Source organism: Macaca mulatta, chromosome 2 (assembly GCF_049350105.2).
Source record: "Macaca mulatta isolate MMU2019108-1 chromosome 2, T2T-MMU8v2.0, whole genome shotgun sequence".
Lineage (NCBI taxonomy): Eukaryota > Metazoa > Chordata > Mammalia > Primates > Cercopithecidae > Macaca > Macaca mulatta.
In genome coordinates, this window is record NC_133407.1 from 61,443,168 (window position 1) to 61,465,000 (window position 21,833).

The following is a 21,833-nucleotide window of genomic DNA, read 5'->3' on the forward strand; positions in this document are numbered from 1 at the left end:
TCAAAAAGTCAAACTGAGGGGAAGCCTATGAGTAACATGGTAACTGAGGAAACTGGTTCCAGGCCAAAATTCTATGTGTGACCAATCAGACATAACCATTGGCAGTTACAGGGTTTTGCCTGGCAGGCCTCATGGCAGAAAGCTGCCCTCCTCATACTGCTACACATACATGGTAAACAGCCAGTGCTTTGCAGTTTTCTGGAGGGAGATGCAGCCAATGACTCAGCCATACCCACCTCCCCACCCCCAGCCCTGTCTATGCTTATCAAAGAGCTTCATGTGGTAACAAAGCAGGTTTACCTAAGCAAGTAATTAACTTGGGAAACGGATATATACATAGAAGCCACATAAAATAATTACTGATAATTAAGTGCCAGACTATTGGGAGTTTTCTATAAGGGCAGTACATTTGACCTTGATATCCACAGATTTAATATTCTGTCTAGTCAAAGTGATGTGGCCTGTTGTTTGTGACAATTTGTAATTTTTGTGTGGCATGACTTAAAGTCTGTGTTCTGAGAGGATGCTGTGAAGGAGTCATGTAACTTAGCCAATGAATAAAGCCTGCTACCTGCTCAGCACTGTATCTCACAGTGGTTTTGTTTTCTTCTCATGTTAATGTATTGGACAATCCTCATCAAAGGTCTGTGTAGTAATGATGATGTTGACAATAATTAGTAATATTTGCTAAATGCAGTGTGCTGAGCACTTTACATGCATTATTGCATTTTCAACTTGGGACATTTGCAAAGATCCTAGCGCTTACCCATTAAATGTCAGAAAGGACTGTAAGTTTAGAGATTAAGAAATTATTATGAACATAGTCATGGTGAGAGTTTAATTGGTTCTTGTACAATAAATATAAGAATTTGTAGATTTTGAGAGGAAGAGAATATTGTTTTAGGTAGATGAATGGATGAGCAAAATTATGGAGGTGATAATGAACTGGTTTGAGAAGAGTTACATATTGGCAGAAAATTGTTAGTCAGGTAAGGTAGATTATAAAGAGGACAATGACATAGACTTGGGATATGAAGACATTGATGTTAGGGAGAAGGTATTGGAGGACTTTTGGTGGTTAGTGATAGGAGCCAAAACTACATAGATAAAGTGGGGATACATTATTGAGGAGTTCACTATTTCTGTTTGTCTCGTGCATTGTGAACATAACTGTGTTCCTTATCTCTATTTCACATTCTCCATCTCTAAATTGAATTAATCTATAGCTTAGATAATCACATACCAAAATTAGAAAGATTCTATTTGTATTAAATTATGTAGATGATATAAGGGTGAACAAAAATGTAGACAAGGTTTTCAAAGTGAACACTAGAGGTAAAAGGTATGTGCATAAATAATTTATGATTATAGATAACAGGAAAAATGTGAGCTGAATGTAGACCCAGAATAATACACTACTCAATAAAACTGCTGTGAGGATTTTTTTTTAATATTTTAAAAATTGGACTAATATTTTTTTTTCATGGAAGACACTTTAGAAAACATATAAACAATTAGAATGAACAAAAAAAGCACTCATAATTCCACTGTCAAATACTGTTTACTTTTTGGTTTATATCTTTTTAGATAAACACACATGTACCACACTGTACACATGGATGTATAAAACCTACCCTCTTACATTTTGTAACATGCTTTATAAAAAAAAAAAAAAATACTTACTATAGCACAAGACCATTTTGTGAAAATATATAACTACGTCACAATTTTTAATGGTGATATCGTTTTCTGTTGTGTGGTTATTATATTTTATTTGACAGTTTGCCATTATTGGGCATTTAGTTCTTAGGGTTTTTTTGTATTAAATACAATGGAGTGATTAATATTTTGTGAATGTATCATTGGGATAAACTTAGAGAAGTAGACTGTGAGGCAAAGGCTTTGTGTGTATTATTGAGAATGTTGATACATTCTCCCAATTGCCCTCCAGAAAACCTGTGTTGTTTTCTGCTTCCGCTGGCAGTGCATGAGGATACCTGATTCTCAGCACCTTTGTCAACAGTGGAAACATTATCATTTCTTTTCACCTTTGCTTGTTTGCTAGGTGAAAAATGGCATTTCCTTTTATTTTATGGATCTTTACTGTACACTATAAAATTTTCCTAACTGTATAAATATGTTAGCTATTTATACAGTATTTGTTTTGTGAATATTGTAAGAATTTAATGAGAATGCAAGTGTAAATGACCAGGTTCAGCGCCTGGCATATAGTAGCCTATCAATCAGGGTTAGTGTTTATTGTTACTTGAATCCTCATCACTTTGCTGCCTCCTTCCTAATCATGTTTCCAATTAAGGAGTAAAGGAATATTGTAAAATCTTGTTTTATTCTTGAGGTTATTGTTTTTTAGAATTGACAGTAATAAATTCTCCCTTGACTAAAGTTTGGGAATTGAATTCAATTTTCTAGCTGAGCCTGAACGGTATAGTGTGATCTGCTTAATCTCTCTGAGCTCATTTATCTCATCTATGAAATAGGTATAATAATTACATCTCTTTATGATAAAATCGTAAGTGTTAAGTGAGCGGATTATGTAAAGCGCTTGGTACAGCGCCTGACAAACTCTGTTCAGTATTTCCTCACAGGTGGAATCTCTGAGAAGGTCAGTTCACTTAGACAAATACTATGACAATTTAAGTGCTGGGAAGTGCAAAGAGGTCTTTAGGAAATGGCAAATCATTTGACTTGAGCAAGAATCTTGAATTGTAGGCTGAGGAGTTTGATTCATTAAACAAGGAAAGACTTCATTATTATTTCCTAGCACTATTAAATGCTTACTTGATTAAAATTATACCTTAGTTTTCAGTTTCCTGTTGAGTTAAATAGGAGAACAGAAGTTAAACAGAACAACAACAGAAGGAAGAGAAAATCATCAAAAGACTTTAATAATTGAAGACTTGGATAATCAATGTCTGAGTTATTCAAACTTTGCTGTTTTCAGGAAAAATATCCACATGTTGCACTTTTCCCTCAATTTTTTTTTCTCCGCCCAAATGGAGTCTCGCTCTGTCACCCAGGCTGGAGTGCAGTGGCACGATCTCAGCTCACTGCAGCCTCCGCCTCCTGGGTTCAAGCGATTCTCCTGCCTCAGTACCCCGAGTAGCTGGGACTACAGGCATGTGCCACCACACCCAGCTAATTTTTTGTATTTTTAGTTGCTACGGGGTTTCACTGTGTTAGCCAAGATGATCTCTATCTCCTGACCTCATGATCCACCCGTCTCAACCTCCCAAAGTGCTGAGATTACAGGCATGAGCCACTGTGCCTAGCCTTTTCCCTCAGTTTTAACAGCTAAAGACATAATAGGATATATTTATTACCTTCTATTTGGGATTGTTGACTGTGTTACATATGGGAATATATTGCTTTTATGAAATTATTGGGACATAATTTTATAGCAGAATTTTTGGAAGTAGAAATTGTATTTTAAAATTACATTTAAATTTAGATTATTTATAATTGTAATGTGAATTTGATTGATATTTAAATATTTGTACTTATATTGAAGTACTAGAATGCATGAATTTATTTATGATTAAATAGTGGAGATGAAATATACTAGGTTTATTTCCCCTTATAAAAATTATTTAACCCCAGTTCTGCAAGTGAAATAAACATTGTATAAAATCATCAATGATTTTTAAATCTAAAGATTATTCTTTTCTTATACTCCAGTTTTATTTATAAGGATAAATCAGAAAGAACCTAAATGTCTGAAAATAAGGGGTAAGTTAACTTATTGTACATCTGTATGCAGAATAGTACGCAAACATTAAAATATTATATGCAAGTATATTATTAACACCCAGAAGCTATTTACAATATAAAATAGTGAAAACATTTAAGCTATATAACAAATCAACCATGGTCCCATTTCTATAAGAAAAATAATTGTATTTGTGCATATTCATAAGAATGTCTGGAGGAAAAAACAAGGACATATTGAAGCTATTATCTTTGGCTAGAAGAATTTCAGGTAACTTATTTTTTCTTCATTAGAACCAGATGTGATTTTGAATTTTTCTACAATAAGCATTTATTATTTGCTGGGTCACTTGTAGCCCATGTGGCACCTTTGTGCATATTATACAAGATGTCTTCTTCCTGTGGATGCATACCAGGATATACTGTTTGGCCAGGGCATATAGCTTTTAGCTTCCACTTGCCCCCTTGATTTTTTTGTTTTTTCATAATGAACAACATGCACAACTGTATGTGATGGACCTAAAAACTTACATTATAAAACTTATTTTTAATTAATTAAAGTTGTATGACCTTTTAGTACATCTTCTCTGGGCAGATCACTCTTCATACTTGAATTCTGCCAGGTCATGCTGGACCTTTGAGCTCTCTCTTCCTGCCTCCTCTCTTCTATGTACTCAGTCTACCCAAATACAATGAATCCTTCAGGATCTAGCTAAAATTACCCTTCTCTTTGAAATCTTTTCCAACCACTCTAACACATCTGGTCATTTTTCCTTTTTATGAACTTTCTTTGAACAAGGTCAAAAGCATGGGTTGAAGTGGGGGGTGATGGTGAATAGCTTGCATCTCACCTGCTAACTCCAGACAGCTGGCCTTGACTCCTTAGTAAAATGTGTTGAGTTGGGCCTGACCTCAGTTGGAAAGAGAGTTGTCATTGATGATGAGTGTTTGTCCTGCATGTGAGAAATACGAGATAGGTAGCATGTATCACATGCCCTTTCACTGCCTGGATTGGAAGTTAACTATTTTTTTTTTTTTTTTTTTTGAGACGGAGTCTCGCTTTGCCGCCCAGGCTGGAGTGCAGTGGCCGGATCTCAGCTCACTGCAAGCTCCACCTCCCGGGTTTACGCCATTCTCCTGCCTCAGCCTCCCGAGTAGCTGGGACTACAGGCGCCCGCCACCTCGCCCGGCTAGTTTTTTTGTATTTTTTAGTAGAGATGGAGTTTCACCATGTTAGCCAGGATGGTCTCGATCTCCTGACCTCGTGATCCGCCCGTCTCGGCCTCCCAAAGTGCTGGGATTACAGGCTTGAGCCACCGCGCCCGGCCAGGACGTTAACTATTTTATATACCATCTTCCCTCAGTATCTGTGGGATATTGATTCCAGGGCCTACTCCACATACCAAAGTCTATGGATTCTTAAGTCCCTGAAATGAAATGGCATAGTATTTGTCTATAATTTATGTTTTTTATCTAGATTACTTATAATACCTAGTACAACTTAAATGTTATGTGAGTGGTTGTTATACTGTATTGTTTAGGGAATAATGTCAAGAATAAAAATCTGTGCATGTTCACTACAGATACACGTTCCCCCCCACCCCGAATATTTTTGATCTGCGGTTGGTTGACTTCATTGTTGTGGATTCACAGATAGGGAGGACTGACTGTACTAGCCTTGGTTTGACAACACAGTTTTTAGCATCTGAGGCATAGATGCCATATTTCTTCTTGCTTTTTTTCCGTTGATGATGTTTATGTTGTTATTGTTTTTATTATCCCCTCAGAATTTATGGTGGAGCTGAGGGAGCTTAGGAAATAACATTTCTGTTGTACTTCCTTCACCTTGACATTTCAAGTTTGTTTCTGCTATAATTTATCTTGTGTCTAAAAGATCTCTTTTATTGGTTCTTTTACATCAGCTCTACTGATGACAAATTTTTAGTTTTCCTTTTTTGCAACTGTTATCTAGAGCATGACTTCAGAAATACTGAAATCTCTTCTCTTTCCCCTGTAGACCCTTTCTATGAACTCTGTTTATTTGACTGGTTTTAAGTGGCAAAACTGATCCATACCAGCTTAAGTGTCCAGCTTCCCATTGGAATAAGCCAAGTGTGTATCATAAGTTCTTGGCTGTTTAACATATTTAATTTAAACTTGTCCTGACATAGTGGATGCTCACTAACATTTGTCTATAAAACTAAAGGATCTTAAAAAGAAAACAAAACACTTAAATTTTGTTACTATGGTAGACTTATCTGTGCAAATGATTTATAGGTTCTAGAGCTTTTTTTATTACCAATAATAGTCAGATCAAAAACTGCTTGTAAAATGTAAACATCTGAAAATCATCATTCTGAACCATAGTAACATAAGAATATTCATTTAGAGCCGCTAATTTGCAAGGTTTCGCCAATCAAGAGAAAAGTGCTCACTTCAAGAGAAAAGTTAGAATTTAAGAATTCTAACCAAACCTGCGAAGCAGAAACTGAGAATTTCAGGAAGATCTTTGTGGATCAGAGTACTGACATTAAGCATTTTTAAAAATTGGGTTAAAATACAAAAATAGAAATTATTTTTGCTTGCTTTTCCCAACACACTGTACCTTCTTGCAAATAGAACATAAGAATGTGCTTATATCAGGATATCTTTAGTGTTCTATTGGATGCTAGCCAAAATTTATCTATCTGTCTATCCATCCATCCATCCATCCATCCAAGATTTGATATTTGAAAATGAGACTGACTTTCATTTATGGGTATTACAGTTGAAATGGGTTTCAAGGCAATTAAAAAAGCTGAAACTTATATAAAGATTTTTTTTGTTTTGGAAGTAGAGTATAGTCATTTGGTCCATTATTAGGCTGTTATATTGAACCAGTATTTACTGAGTGACTTCTATATTATATGCTGATTATCTTATTAATTTGTGATTTTGAATGTAAGGTGAGAAAAATTTGAGAAATATGTAACTGAACAAAGACCATGAGTAAATAGTAGAGCTGAAATTAGAACTCAGCTTTTTCTTAGATTTATATTTTACCAAACTTTTTATTCATCAGTGACATTTGATACATAACAAAATTTAATACATGTAAAAATGCTTTCATTATTGTTTGAGATGGAAAATGTAGATTTTTAATAATGTGTGTAGTCAGGCTTTTATAAGCCTTCAGTGACATCATCTAAAAATCCAACTCCTGTAGATTTTGCTTTATGAAAGAAAAAATACAAAACTAACCATGATCTTAGCTCTTATATCCATAGAAAACTGCAGCATACTAATCTTTTAAAACTAAATAATATGTTTAGTTGATGACAAAAAAATCTACTGTACATTTTTATTTCAGCCAGGTGTGGTGGCTCACACCTGTAATTCCAGTTCTTTGGGTGGCTGAGGTGTGAGGACCACTTGAGGCTAGAAGTTCAAAACCAGCTTGGACAACATAGCGAGACCCTACCTATCTCTACAAAAAATAAGAAAAAAACTAGCTGAGTGTGGTGGCACATGCCCGCGGTCATAGCTACTTAGGAGCCTGAGCATGGAGGGCCACTTGGGCCCAGGAGTTAGGGTCTAACTAGATGTTTCTATTGGATTCCAGCCTGGCTGATAGAATGTCTCTTTAAAAAATTTATTATTTTTAATAGTTAACTCCACTTTTCATAATTACTGTATATATACACATTTTTACATGGGATAACACATATATTACTGATTATAATTATATTTAATCTTTTATTTACTAAGGACTTATTCAGTGGAATGATACTTTAATGCTACTTCAATTAGTTATATGATTTATGGTTTATGAGTATTTTATAACTAAACCCTCACTGGAATTTTGGCTTGCTCTTTGAAATGGTTTTGGTTTATATTTATTTTGTTAAGTTTCTACTCATCCCCCCAAAAAAGTCACTTTTCTAGTAGATATCTTTTGTTTCTTAAATTTGTTTTTAAGTAATCACTTTTATAACTAAATCTATAATAGATTTCGGATTGAGATAATAGGGAATGATGAGAAAAATTGTCATTACTTGACTGGGAAAATCAAGTAATTTAAGTTATTTTCCTAAGCTTATATTTTGACAAATGTAGATGCAAAATATTAATAGTAAAGGAAATTGCCATCATCAGAAAGAATAGTATTTTTTCAAAATAAATATCATTATTAAGTGTGGCTCCTTAACCTGATTGCTCTAGACTACTAAAAATCTGAATGTTCACTTGGTATGATGGATATTGTTTTTCTGTTTTAAGAAAAGGAAAGAAAAGTCAATGACTTTCTAGTAAGACTAGGTCTAAAAAAAATCTTAGTTTTTTGTCTACAAATTTCTTAAGAGGACATAAGCTTTATTATAGCAATAGATTTTAGACTTAGAGTATATTTCTTTTGGAAAAATAATGAAATTTGTTTGTAACAAAGGGAAAGTAATACCTAGTTTTAATTTTTTTCTTGCCCGCCATGGCATGATTGATACATGGCATCTTCTCATGCCTAAGATTGAAACTATCAGGTGCTACCTGGTTTATTTAGGGCAACCTCAGCCTTTACCCAGTTAGTTTTAAAATGTCTGCTTCATACATGTTGAGCCACTGCATTTCCTGCTTTAGAGCCTGGTGTTATGCCAACATTACTATCTGTGCTGCCTCAACTACAAATTGGATGAACAGCCTGTGACACTTTTTCAATATTATTACATTAAACCAAGTGGATTTTGATTGATAACCTAATATTCAACTAATGCAGAACATCAATCATGGCAAGTATATTAATTATTTAATATTGCAGTCTAATTCAGAAATCGATGTGCTGCATGAGGGGAAGGGAAACTCATGGTTCCCAGAAGATTTAAGACAGGGAATGATTAAAAAAAGACCTGCTGTACTCCTGTGTGTTAGTTCGATACAAATCTTTATTCATTTGCCAATAATCTCTTCCCATTTTCCACTTCAGGACCATTTTATCAGTTTTGAGACCTATAATTGAATTAAGTCTGCTTTCAGCACAGGGCAAAAGGAGTTGCACAAATATTGATGAAGTCATGACAGGGACAACCCAAGAGACAGACCACTAAAGAGGACAGATTTTATACCGTTTGTTGTAAGATCCTTCTATCAATGTCTTGGATGTTGCCTCTCTATTTTTTCAAATTCATTAAAACTTTTAGAATCACTTTTAAGACTTTTGTGTTTAAATATCCTCCATCATAATAACATTTCTATAGTTTATTTTTTATCCTCATCTACATTATCCTTCTTTTTAACAGCAACCTGGTATGTTAGGTAAGGCAAATAAGCCTCACATCATAGGTGGACAATCTGAGATTGAGAAAAGTTGGATTTTACTCAAGCTCACATGACTATTTTGTAGTAGTGTTTAAATTTGAGTGTAGGCACTCTGCTTCTAAAACCAGTATTGTATGTCATACTGTCTTGTGTTGTATTTATGTACTCATGATACTTTACCTGTGTTGTTTTGAGATGGTCATTCTTCCTTATCTTTTTGACCAAAGTAAAAGTAAAGAAAACTGATTTTCATGGAGAACTTGAGTAAACTTAGGTGTCCCAATGTGATATGTTAAGCTTTATGTATATGCAAACCTTCCAGATATAAATGAAAACTTACTGGTTTATCTTTCACTAGACTAGAATATACTTAAGTCTCTGACTCTCATATATGTATATATTACCTAAAATTACCTTCCTTTCATATATACATACATATGTATACATACATAATGCATACATACATATGTATGTATGGGAGTAGGGGACTTAAATGTATTTTGTCATTAAACCGTTAAACTTGCTGCCCCAGCTTTCTTTTGGTTCATATTTGCCTGGAGTTATGGCAAATCTTTTTTTTGGGAAACTCTTCTGAATCGGTTTGTATTGTGTGTCTTTTGTAAATAATACATTGCTGGATTTTGTTTTTTTATCCAATCCGAAAATCTTTTCTGGAATTTCAATTCCAAATGATTATGCGTGAACTTTCTCTGGTTTTCTTTTTAGTTATTGATTACTTAGATTACAATAATTGCTCAATTCTAGGCCATCCTTTACTTGCCTTACCTTGTTGATTCTTCCTGAATTTATTTCCCTTCTTACCTGCATTATATTCCTCAAGACTTCTTTTAAATAATGTCTTTATGTGGTGAATTTTTTGAAACCTTGCATGCTGAGAATTTCTTTATATTTATTTGTATTTAAATAATAGTTTATTAGCTATATGTTAATTCTTGGTTCACAGTTCTTTTCCTGTAACACTTTATCTTGAGAGTTATTATTTCTCCATTATCTTCTTGTCTTCACTTTAGTGTTGAGAAATCTAATATCAGTGTTATTCTTCCTTTGTGTAGGGGTCTCCTTTTTCATTCCAGAAGTATTTTGACTTCTCTTAATCCATTATAGTCTTAAATGTCCGTATAATATACTTTGCTGTGGATTTTTAAGCATCCTTTCCAGCACTCTATGTGCCCTTTCAACCTGAGTTTGAATATTTTTATATCTGGGAAATCTCTGTCATTATTTCTTCAAATATTTCTTGTCTTTCATTTTTTTTAACCCTCCTTCTAGGATTCTCATTATATAGATGTTAACACTTCTACTCCTGTTCTTAATTCTATCAATTATTTGTCTTGTCTTTTTGCCCCCTCCCTATGCCTTCTACAATAGTTCTTCTACCCAGTTTTCCAGCTTATGAATTCATCCTCTGTCTGTATCTATTGTGTTTTCAATCCATCCTCTGAGTTCTTTATTTTTTTTTTTTTTTTTTTTTGAGACGGAGTCTCACTCTGTCGCCCAGACTGGAGCGCAGTGGCGCGATCTCGGCTCACTGCAAGCTCCGCCTCCCGGGTTCACGCCATTCTCCTGCCTCAGCCTCCGGAGTAGCTGGGACTACAGGCGCCCGCCACCACGCCCGGCTAATTTCTTTTTGTATTTTTAGTAGAGACGGGGTTTCACCGTGTTAGCCAGGATGGTCTCGATCTCCTGACCTCGTGATCCGCCCGCCTCGGCCTCCCAAAGTGCTGGGATTACAGGCTTGAGCCACCGCGCCCGGCCTGAGTTCTTTATTTCAAATGATTATGTTTGTAATACCCACTATCATATATTGGTTCTTTTTCAAAACTTCATTTTCATACTTATATTTCTAAAAATCATCTCTTTGAAGATGTTATTATGTTCACATTCTTGTTCTGTTTTCTCTGGATAAGATTATTATTTTTTTTAATTCTGGTTTATACATCTTACAATTTTCCTTGTGGGTTCATCTATTTTTTCCTAACAGCATTTAGCTGCCTCAGATAGTAATTTTAATCTAAAAGGAGGGGTAAAAATCTAAGATCTGACTTATGCTTCTCCAGGCTAATTTAAAAACTAGAGTGGACCACCTCTAGTGTTCTAGTGTAGCCTCAACTACTTTCCCCATTGTGGCTCCCACACCCTCAAAAACAGTAAAAATAAATAAATAAATAACCACCTACACCCTACACATGTTCGTGCACATACATGCACCTGTGCCTTCCTCCTAATACTACTGTTTTATCTCAGGCAGCAGCTCAGTGTTGCAAATTGCCTTGTTCTTTACATGGGTTGGAGATAGAGTGGGACTGCGTAGTACTGCTCAGAGACCTGAGCTGGTTGCTACTGACTCTGTACCCAAGCTTATCTTGTGATTCAGATGTCATATCCTTAAATATATTGATTCAGTCATTTTATTGGGTGCCAGAATATAAAAATTAAAAAGATGGAATGCATATCTTCAAGGAGTTTTCACTTCACTGGTGTAAGTAGGAAAGTAAATTGGCATTTATTAAATACTGTGATCAGTTCTGTGATGGGACATGCCCGGAGTGTTATGGAAACATATAGGAAGAATTCATTACATGATTTGTGGGAAAGGGAGGAAGTTTCCCCAATTGAAGAATGGTTTAGGATGAGTCCTGAAGGCTGGATTTTTATTAGATGGGGAAGATTAGAGGAGGCTGGGAGAAAAGGAGCATTTTAGGTAGAGGGAGAAAGTGGTTCATTGGTGAGTGAAACCAGGTTAAACGTAGCTTGTTGTGGCTGCTGTTGTTACTTTTCATGTAATGTAGCATTGACAAGATAACAGAGGGAATAGGTAAACTGCAGTATGGTAAGATATTGTAGATTTTAAGAAGAGAATTGATATGATTAAGTTTACATTTTAGAAAAATTTTGCTGTGTTAATGGAGAATGAATTGACATGGGACAAGGCAGGAACTATTGACATTCAATAAGAGGATATTGCAGCAATTTAGGGAGAAAAGATGAAGGACTGAAATACCATAAAAGCTGTGAAGATAGAAATAGTTAGATCTAATGATAATTAAGGATATTGAATAGCCAGGGCCCTGTGGTTGATTACATTTGGTTACATTTGATGGTGAAGGAAAGGGAATGTGCCAAGAATAATGTCTTGTTTTCTCTCAGCCATGCCATTCAAAACATTTTATAAATATCTTTTAATTTAAAGAATTACTTAGAAACATGGCAAAGCAATAGCCTACATTTTCTTTTTGTTTTAAAGAACAGTTTCTTGTCCTCGTTCTAAAATACAGGTATCTCAGAAAATTAAGTGATTTTCCCTAAGATTGTGGCAGACACAGTTGACAGCAAACCTACCCTGAAATGAGGCTATTTACAGTCTTTGTTTATCCCATTTTGTGTGGACATTAATATGTTTCTTTCAGAATTATTTAACGTGTATGATGATGAGATGCTGCATCAGACCCTCCTGGCACCATTGTATGACATACCTTAACCTTTCTAAAATCTGAAATATTCTGATAAAGCATGTCTAGCCCCAGCTATTTCAGATACTGAAGTATGGACTTATACTTTGAATCTGATCATTTGTGTTCTTTTTATATTGCAATATTATTTTCTAATAAGAACCATTTTGTGACAATGTAGCTGTGGCAGAAAGCGAAGTAGATGTGTATTATATAGCACAGACTCTAAGATAGATTGCCAAGTGAAGGTACAAAATGGGGTGTATAATATGCTTCTATTGTGGATTTCAACAGACATAGAAGGGGGACACACACACACACACACACACACACACACACATACACACACACACACGAGTGCATAGAATATCTTCAGAAGGATAAACCAAGATTGAGAACTGGGAGTCAGTGATGGGAGGAAGATTTAATTTTATTTAGTGTGTGTGTGTGCGCACACATATGTTGCCCTGTTCAGATGTTTCACTATATGTTACTTTTTTGTTTAAATTTTAAGTTATACAAATAACTGTATTTGAATGTTCTTGTGAAAATGTAAAGATTCATTTGACTTCCAGCTCTGATAAATGCATTAATTTTGTAATGATAAAGTATAAAATAATTATTTATATAGATAGTAGCCTTCTCTCACACCTTGCAGTAATTTATTCCTATCATTTGTCAGTACGACTACAGACATTAGAGATTAAATAATGAGTTTCAGAAACCATTAAATATCTAAACATTGAATATATAGTTTTGCAAAGATTGCCAGAAGCAGGAATACAGAAGAGAATGGCTGAAAATTAGTGCTAATCAGTAGAAATGGGAATTTACTCCTAATATATCAGACTGGGCAGTGAGAGCAAAGGTTGGAAGCCATGAGTACAGTTTTCCAGCAGCAAATCTGAAGGGAATAAAAATGGAGAAATTTGGAAAGATAGTATAGCAAGACAAAGGAAACAGGTAAGTATATCTTTGGCAAAGAAAAAGTAGAAGACAGAAATAGAAAAGAAAGTTGAGACCTCTCAGAGAAGCGAGGAGATGTGGGGAGAAGATTAAACATCATGAATATAATAATGTTGTTTATTGTTGGAGGATTTATATTAATAATTAGTTTCTGCAATGTGGTAGGATTACAATTTTTTGTTAAAAAAGGTAATGCTTGGTACGTATAATGGAACTAAAATACTGCTTGGTCAGAATGAGAAAAGCCGAAGTTCATTTGTCATAAATAAATTGGTACAGATTGAAATCAGAAAAAATTTAACTGTTTGCCACATTTCAACAAATCTATATTTAAATTATGTTTGTTACATGTACAGATACTTGTATTTTTAGTTCCATAAGCAGTCTCTTTTACAGTAAAAAGCAGAAATTTAATACTTAAAATATATCATGATATTTGATGTTTATGATTTCTTTGGTGATATTTTCTTTTTTAATATTAAAATGATCTCAGGTCCTGATTTGTAGTGTACATTAAATTCATAAAATTAATGACAGAGAAAATAGGTTAAGATTTAGTTATTTAGCTATGTACTCACTAATGTGTTCTTTATGTGTACATTCTTTTTATAAAAATGTAACCATTGATGGATGGATATTTGAGAAACCAAATAAAATGTGAGTTGTAGAATATGGGTGGTAGAATCTGTAAATTTGAACATTTTCATAATGTTGGAAATAATAACAAAATTTCTAATAGAAAAGCTAGTGTGAAAGGAATAGATACTGTATGAAGAGTAAAATGATGTTTGTGAGTTCTTTATGTTTTTCATTGACTTTGAAAAATCTGAAACTTCTTTTAGTGAAATACCAATTTTGTGGTAAATCTAATATAAGTTATCTGTTCATTTTTGATAAAAATTGTTTTGTCCTTAAAAACAGTGTTATGAACATAATACATATGAAAAATTACAAGGGTTTATAAAACATTTTTGAGGTAAAGGATTTAGCAACTATTTAGAACTTTTATTCTTCTATTTTAGGGAATCTGGAAACATCAAAGCTGGATTAGAACATCTGGTAAGTTCTAATTTTCTCTTGAACATTTGCATCATCTTTGATATCTGCATTCTAAATGAACACGTTTGAATGAGCTTTGAATACCTTGTATTGAGAAAGTCAACCATTTCCCAAAGGGTCAGCTTACTGTTATTATGTGAAGGCACTTACATTTTCATTTCTCTTATCATTTCAAGGGAATTTAAAAATTTTTTAAATTACTTTTTTTTGATGTAGAGATGAAATAAAATGGATGACAATCCTTGGATTGATGCTTGCTTTAATTATAAACAAAAATTGTTTGGTGTAGAATTTTTGGCATATCTTGATCTGATGAAAACAAGCTTGTGTTTTAAGAAAAACACAATCAAATATTGCATGCATAAATGTGGTATGTTTTAGCAATTTAGCAGCTTTGAAAGAAGTGCACAGCTTTGTCTTTCCTCATGTCTTTGCTTTATGAATAATGCATTGGTTTAATCTACATTCAGATTTAGAATATAAAATAATTGAGATGCAAAATTTTTGGTTTAAGTAAACATTTTAGAGAAAAGTGAAATTCAAACTGATTTAGCATTAAAATCTGTTATTGATCAAAAAATTGGAAAACCCATACAATTGTAATATGTCTGAAATTCATTGAGCCCACTGTATTGAGTGTTTATTACAACATTAAGTAGTTCATTTAAACTGAGCATTACAGAGTCATCCTCCAGTTTCTGGTCAGATCCAAATGTTGAATAATTAATGGTACAGATTCTTTTGTAAATACAGTCTAAGTAGTTTTTTAATGCAAGACTTCATTCGTATATCATACTGTAGCTTTGTTAACTATTAATGTACTTTTGTTCGGCTTCCACAAAAGCAAACAGTAGAAAAAGACAGCTTCATTTTGACTTATAGCAGGTTTTTTTTTTTTTACAGGAATTTTTGATTTTTCTTTTACAGCTAATGGAAACTGAGGAAACCTAGACTTTTAAAAGTGATCCTAAAAATTAGAGATAATTATTTAAAAGGAGGATATAATAGAAAATTTGAGCTATGTATTTGGGGATTAGAAGTTAGTAAATAACATGCTTATTTTCATCATTAAAAAGTATTTCCTGAACCACCGTTTATCACTTCATAATAGCACATAGATTTAGGACATATGGACATCAGAATAAACATGTTAATCTGTAACATGATTCCAGTATCAGTTAGGGGCTTACAGCAAGGAAGAACAGCTATCATAGTGCCAAAATGAGGTATCTTTTGGGTTTTATTTTTATTTATTTATTTATTTATTTTTTTGAGATGGAGTCTCACTCTTTCTCCCAGGTTGGTGAGTGGTACGATCTCGGCTCGCTGTAACCTCTGCCTCCCAGGTTCAAGCGATTCTCCTGCCTCAGCTTCCCAGTAGTTGGGATTACAGGTGCCCGTCACCATGCCCAGCTAATTTTTTTGTGTTTTTAGTAGAGATGGGATTTCACCATATTAGCCAGGCTGGTCTCAAACACCTGACCTCAGGTGATCCGCCCGCCTCAGCCTCCCCACATGCTGGAATTACAGGTGTGAGCCACCTGGCCTGAGGTGTCTTTTATACTTTTGATGTAAATTATTATTTATTAAAAAGACTTTATATTTACTTTGTTCATGTTCTTCAGTAAATAAAAATGGCTTTGACGTTTTACTAGTTTAAATTTCATACTTTTTATACTTACTAGTGGCATCTCATTTTCAGTAACTATTTCACACATTTATATCGTACTCATAATTTTATCTAGCAGTGGTTTTTCTAGCCGTGCCTTGGGCTGCCCGGAAAGCTCTCCAAAGCAGTTGGTACTGCAGACTTCCACTACTCACTTTAACCAAAATAGTTCCACTTTTAGTTATTTTGTAGAGTAAACTTTTGAACTTTTTAATAACATTTCATCTGAAGAAAGAGTACTTTGGCTAAAATTATTTTAAAACTTTGTATAAAACATAGCTACTCATTGAAGAATAATTATATATTAAGTATTCTTCCCTGTTCTTGACACTAAGTTATATTTCATTTTTACTTATGTCATATACCTCAAATATATTTCAAAGATAAGCATTTTCGGATTAAAGAGCCAGGACTAGCATACAATTAGGGAGTAAGAAGCAGATGACTTGAATGCATTTTATCTTAGTTGTTTGAAAGACTGTAACTTGATGTTGTAATTGACCCACTAACTGTGAACTATTAACAATATTCATCTATCTGTCTGTCTGTTAATCTATCCATTCATCCATCTTGCATTTTACATTAATAATACTCAGTAAAGTCAGTGATGTTATGAAGAATACCTTTATAAACCTTTCTAAAATGGTTCATGCCTAAAATGGAACTAAACTCACAATTTATGGGTTGAGCATTAATGAAACCTGTTCTGTCTAGTACCTGTGGGCACCTGAGGTTTGTGTCTCTCCCTTTCACTGCTGAGCGGATTGTTTAGAGCCTTCTGGCGTATATGTAGCTCTTCTTTGAATTGGCTGTACATCCAAATACAATTAGAAGTATATTTTTGAAGAGATCAGTGTTAAAAAATACATGATAAAATTAAAATGAGAAAAGCACCCTGTACATTTGGAATTAATCTCTTTGTATAGCTTTCTTCAGTCTTTATTTTTAAAAAATTATTTACTTAGATTATCATAGAGAATTAGCATTGTTCTAAGGGGGTAAAAGCCAATATACATTTTAATAAGTTAAGAAAAATTACATATATCACTTGTTATACTTGCTACCAGGTAACGTAGTTGCCCTGATTTTGTACTATATGTGTATATGCTCTTCTTGGTATATAGTTAGATGTAACCCTGAAAAGGAGAAAGCAAGTGTGGATCTGTGGAGAAAAGAGTGGAGTAAGTAGACTGTTCCCCTGGAACCTCTTCAAGCACTGATTTCCTTAAGTTTTTTACAATCTCCTAGACCATTGATGCACCTTCTCTGTTTTTTTTTTGTTTTTTTTTGTTTTTTGTTTTTTAAAATCATTTATTTCTCTCAATGTTGCCAGGTGATCCTGAGAACTGTCCTAGTATCTCATTTTCCTCAGCTTAAATTTTTTATAATATGCTGTCCAATACCATCTTATTTTTCTTTTCACAAACTCATTCACTACCCATAAAGTCTATACCTCTTTAAAGTTCTAGACTGAGACTTTGAAGGCTGCTGCTCTGTTATCCATTGATGATTCTTGTCTGATGATTGCAAAATATAGATTTTCCAATTCTACTGCTCCCTCCATGTTACAGCCAGCATTCTACAGTAAGGAAGAGCCCACCTCCCTTATTTTATTTATCTATTTATCAGGAGTAAGGACTCATGATTTTAATTTTATTAAATAGGTTATTGTCAATTACTTTCCTTATTTATTTTGATGCTCAGATTGTCCCAGATTTATCAAGAGAGAATCTTTTCATGATGGCTTCTGAGTTCTTATAACAAGTGAGAACCCTGACTCCTGATAACACCGATACAGTTACTCATTTGTTCAGTCATATAATGTACGTAAAATAGTTTTAGAATTGCTACAAGCATACTTTGAGTAAAACAACCCTATTAAAAAGAGTTCAAGATTTATTTGCAGTTCCTTTTCTCCAATGAGTATAGTTATGTTATTTATTTGAAATATAGTTGCATTTATTTGTTTCTGTTTGCATTCAATTTAGGTGTCTTTGTCCCCATTCCTATTGATTTAGTTATGTTTGAACATGTATGATGTTAACATGCTTCCAGAGGTCAAAATTATACACTGTGGTATTCTCAAAGAGGTGTGTCGCTCTCTTTCTTTCTAGCCTGTTCTCCTCCACCCCTTGTAAATAGCCAATTTTATTGACTTCTAGTTTATTGTTAATCCTTTTTTTTTTTTTTTTTTGGTAAAACCGTATGTGTGTATATGTTCTTCTTTTTCCTTTTTCTTTCTTTTCTTTTCTTTTTTTTTTTTTTGCTTAACAGTGTATCCTGGAAAAATTACTGTGTGTATCATTATATTTATTGTGTTTCTTTATTTAAGGTCTGAGATTTTAGCCTACTTGCATATCTTCCATAGTTGTATAGATGCTGGCAGAAGATATGAGATTCCTGAGTCAGAGGCAAAGTGGTTTATTGCTAACAGCACAATGGGTAGCACATGCTTCATGTGTGTATAGGTTTCTCTTGACCCTCAGGTTCCAAGAAGTAATGCTGCATACTCAGTGGGTTTGTGTCATAGCTCAGTGCCTATAACATTTTTTAAGACTTAAAGAAAATGAGTGAAAACACTGCTTATAGTGTTGTGCTTAATTAGATTTTATAATGAACTTAAGAAAATAATTTTTTAAATTTGATGAATAATCACTTACAGATGAAAGTCCTTCTGATAATGACCCCAGGGTTATGTCTGTCATCACAGAAGGGTTGAAGGAGTGGAGGTGGGTGGTTATTAGATGTTGCTCCTGGCACTTTTTTTTTTTAATGCTGCTCCAAAGTTGTAGAAAGTTGACTCTGAGTTCTTCTTGTTCTATCAAAGGGTGCTGACTCCATGTTTTTTTCTTTTTTCTTCCTTTTTTTTTTTTTTTTTTTTTTTTTGAGATAGGAATCTTGCTTGGTCTCCCAGGCTGGAGAGCAGTGGTACAATCTCGGCTCACTGCAACCTCCACCTCCCAGGTTCAAGTGGTTCTCCTGTCTCAGCCTCCTGAGTAGCTGGGACTGCAGGCACCTGCCACCATGCCCAGCTGATTTTTATATTTTTACTAGAGACGGGGTTTTACCATGTTGGCCAGGCTGGCCTCAAACTCCTGACCTCAGATGATCCGCCCTCCTTGGCCTCCCAGAGTGCTGGGATTACAGGCATGAGCAACTACGCCTGGCGTCTCCATGTTTCTCCTACCATTATGTTTTAAATTTATGGATAATGTAGTGAGTAGTGATGCTTATTGGACTACTGAATGGGGATTCAAATGTTTACTTTCAGTTGGGGGGTTTAATGAAGTCAACACGTTTTTGTTTTTCCAATTAAGAAAAAAAACATAGGAGATGGAGCCTTGCCATTTGATGACAATACCGCTATTATTATTTTGTAAGCAAACTATAAAAATGATGCTATCCTTTTCTCTTGGGAGAAGGATTTAGATCAGAAAATATTAAGTTGAGCTGTATGAAAAATTTTACTTTTTTAGGTCAAAATAGTTTTGTGGGTTGTTTCTGGCTTGAAAGAAGGACAGCTGTGCTGTGCCCCCTTTGGCAAGGAATGAAATGAATTATCCTGATCAGTATGATGTTTCTAAAGCTTCCTTTGTTCTCTTTTCTGAAAGTCAAATAAATAGAAGTGGCTTGTAGTAACTGTACAGAGTGATCTGGGGCAGTGCTTCACCATCTTTAATGTACATTTGAGTCACCTGTGATTCTTGGTTAAAGCACGTTCTGATTCTTTGGGTCTGGGGCACAGTTTGAAATTATGCATTTCAACAAGCTCCTAAGCAAGGTTAATGCTGCTAGTTCAGTGACCACCAGAAAGAAAAATACATTAAAAGGCATTCAATTGAAAGACATGTGTCCAGTGAAGAAGGCCTTCTGAATCTGGTGAAGAATCTAGGTGTTTTCCTTGTATTCATTGAGTATTATTCTGCAACCTGTGAATGATTGGTTGGATGTTCATAAACCCAGGGGAAGGGGTACTCCAAAAAGTTTATAGAGGGGCAAAAAATTCATCTTATCTTGCAAGAGTCATAGACATTTGTTTTAAAATTTTTGGTTTAGATGTTAAGTTGTATTTTTTCAGGACTGGAGTTGGAACCTAGGACTAATAATACCTTGTTAAGCTTTAAGTGGAAAATTAAATGAATGATAATACATCTTTTAGTGAAAAGGGTTACAAGTATTTACAGCTTTAAGTGGGATTTGTTTTCTATTAATAGTTGAACAGCAAAAGAACTCTGGAGCCATACCTATGGGTTTTGTCTCTCCACAGAGGTCTCATTTATGTTTCTTATATTGTATAACATTTGAGAGTGATGACCTACTTGTCCTTGTGGTCAAGTAACACAGTCTGGCCATTTTAAGTGTTGAAAAGCAACCATCATTAATAGTTTGTTTAGCCCATCAGTGGTTTATAAGAATATAGTTCTGCTTGCCAGAAATGTAGGCAGGCCCATTGCTATTAGGTATTCATCAATAACAATCAGGTTCCAATAAAAGCCCTCTCCTTTCTGTTTTAGACTATTTTACATAGGACTTGAAAATCAAACTGCCGTATTTCAGTTTTCAGACTAATAGCTCTATTTAACACAAGCATAAACATAGTTAATGGATTGTTATCATACTTTTGGGAATTCAGTTAATATACAACATGAGCTAGAAAATGCAAAAATAGATTATAAACACTATTCTAAACTTTCGTCTGTGGTATTTTAAATATTTCAGTTTTAGCTTTATATTTTCTTACTGTGTTGTGAAGAAATGTTTTTGACATGTGTCTAAATGAGTTTGAGAATGTATTATCTCAAAATGCACTAATGTTACCCATATACTCAATAAATTTATTAAACACTGATTAAAAATGTTAGCTCATGTCACTATTTAAGGATTTCAGCATAATAGATACCTTTCCTCCCAACATTTTAATTTATTTTTCTCACCTAAGACAATATACATTTGAGGTTTAGGGTAAAACTGCATATTAAAACAGACACTTCCCTCAGACTGTGATCATGAGATGAAACAGCATGAAGTTTTTCTTCTTTCAACAAGACCAATTCCATAAATCTTTCTCTTTCCTTTTAACAGACAGTGTGTCCTGTGAATGTGTGCAAATTAAAATACTTTTAATGTGGATAAAATGTTAATGTCATGTTAATGTCATATTACTGTCATAATTTCTTAGGCAGTTTACAGATCTTAAATCTGAGGACTGGCATATAATCTAGTCATAAACAGTGCCATGTCAAGTGATCCATTTCTCTGATACATTTTGATGAGTTACAAGTTTATTGAAAATTGCTTCTGTAATAAATGATTAATATTGTCCAGTCATTCAAATAGCATGAACTTGGGCCCTTCTCTGCCCTTCCCCAATTCCTCCTTTCACCCTCTAGAGAAAGATCTGTGTGTTTTATTATAAGACACAATGGTTTTTAAAATGGTGAGGAAATGGTGGCAGGCTGACGTTTAAAAAAAAAGGACAAGATGTCATGCAATTTTCATGATATTGTTAATAGTCTCAGAATTATGTTTAATATAGATAACTTTTTTGACTTTTATGCACCTGAGGTTATTAAAGCTTTTAAAAATAAAACTATTCTAAATGCATTAAAGTAACCCCCACTTCCCATTACTTAAGGGTCTAAATATCAGACCTTCTT

The 21,833-nt window shown here is 34.1% G+C and overlaps 1 protein-coding gene across 15 annotated transcripts in view; it reads left to right on the forward strand.

Annotated features, from left to right (window-relative positions):
• Positions 1 to 21,833, forward strand: part of RSRC1 (arginine and serine rich coiled-coil 1) — a 411,683-nt gene that overhangs the window by 164,534 nt on the left and 225,316 nt on the right. For all 15 annotated transcript variants that reach the window (XM_077990579.1, XM_077990581.1, XM_077990575.1 and 12 more), the window contains one exon: positions 14,471 to 14,507. In XM_077990579.1, coding sequence (XP_077846705.1) covers positions 14,471 to 14,507 — 37 coding nt within the window. The remainder of the gene's footprint in view (positions 1 to 14,470; positions 14,508 to 21,833) is intronic.